The 1,408-nt window shown below is 47.4% G+C and overlaps 1 protein-coding gene across 1 annotated transcript in view; it reads left to right on the plus strand.

Annotated features, from left to right (window-relative positions):
- Positions 1 to 427: 427 nt before the first annotated feature.
- The window catches only part of LOC102441198 (zinc finger protein 501-like), an 11,511-nt gene continuing 10,530 nt past the window's right edge, over positions 428 to 1,408 (plus strand). Inside the window, exon 1 of the mRNA XM_014449742.2 lies at positions 428 to 481. Within this exon, the coding sequence (XP_014305228.1) occupies positions 448 to 481 (34 nt within the window). The 5' untranslated portion in view covers positions 428 to 447. The remainder of the gene's footprint in view (positions 482 to 1,408) is intronic.

Below are 1,408 nucleotides of genomic sequence, written 5' to 3' on the forward strand. Positions count from 1 at the left end.
CTTAAAGGTGAAGCATAAACCCACGCTTGGCTTTGTCTTGGAGGCAGGATCTAGGAGACTGCAGTGGTGTTGCTTGGAGGAAGGCTGGGGCCCTGCAGGCATCGCCAGACCTTAAATGGCATTGCGTCTACCCTCCCCTCCCCCAATCCTTCCCACCCAACCCAGCTGCTCTGCTGAGGGCCATGCAGTGAGTAATGGGACTGTGATGAGAGAGCAGCCTGCACTGGCATTAGGGCCTGGAGTCCACACGAACCGGGTGCCCTGGAGGAGGCTGAGGGGGGAAAGGTGTGTAAGGAGTAGGATTACTGGTTCTCAGAAAGGCAGGTCTGGTTACAATTGTCTCAATTCTGACAGGTTGGCGTGACCTTTGAGGACATTGCCCTGTACTTCTCCAGGGAGGAATGGAGCCTCCTTGATGAGGGTCAGAGACAGCTGTACCTGAATGTGATGCTGGAGAACTTTGAACTTATATCCTCGCAGGGTAAGACCAGTGACCTGGGCTTGGCTTTGCCATTTCCCAGGCCCCATCCCCCAGGGTGTGCTCTGTCCTCCCATGTAGACTGTGGAACTGATTGATTTTCCAGTTTCTGGGGTAGTTGCTGTCCTGTGGAGGGTTGGTCTGTTTCCACTGCTGCCTTCTATTCCTGAAGTCCCAATAGTCCCCCCTGCACTAACTTCACAGGGAAGGACCTTTGGTTGGTAGTGTGATTGGAAGCCTAAGGAATTCCACCTTGATCAGTGAGGAAAGCGTTTTCTATATTCATGTTGGACATTTGTACCTATTTTTTGACGAATTGTCTCTACATCCTTATCCTGTTTATTAACTATATTTTGGTTAAAGAGTCTTTTGAATACTTTGTATATTTTATATATTAATTGCTTACTAAATACAGGAGCACAGATTTTTGCATGTGCTTAATTGTTCTTTGCAAGTATTGCTCCCCACACTCCTTTTTTAAAAACAATATATTTCTTTATTGATTTCAGAGAGGAAGGGAGAGGGAGAGAGATAGAAACATCAATGATGAGAGAGAATCACTGATCGGCTGCCTCCCGCACGCCCCCCCACTGGGGATTGGGCCCACAACCTGGGCATGTGCCCCTGGCCGGAACCGAACCTGGGACCCCTCAGTCTGCAGGCCAACGCTCTATCCACTGAGCCAAACCGGCCAGGGCCCCACACTCCTTTTTTTTTTTTTTTTATAAATTCCATGTTTTTGGCAACGGTGTAGTTGGCAGGTCCAGTGCCATCATTTTTCTAGGAAGCTCAGATGCTTGTTACAAGTGGTTAGCAATAAAGTATTTTTTTAACCTTTAACACATGATTTTTATTGAACATGTATAGGGTTCACCTTTACATTTTATTACAAACTAGAGGCCTGATGCACGAAAATCATGCAAGGGTAGG

Source organism: Myotis lucifugus, unplaced genomic scaffold, assembly GCF_000147115.1.
Source record: "Myotis lucifugus unplaced genomic scaffold, Myoluc2.0 scaffold_1391, whole genome shotgun sequence".
NCBI classification, from domain to species: Eukaryota; Metazoa; Chordata; class Mammalia; order Chiroptera; family Vespertilionidae; genus Myotis; species Myotis lucifugus.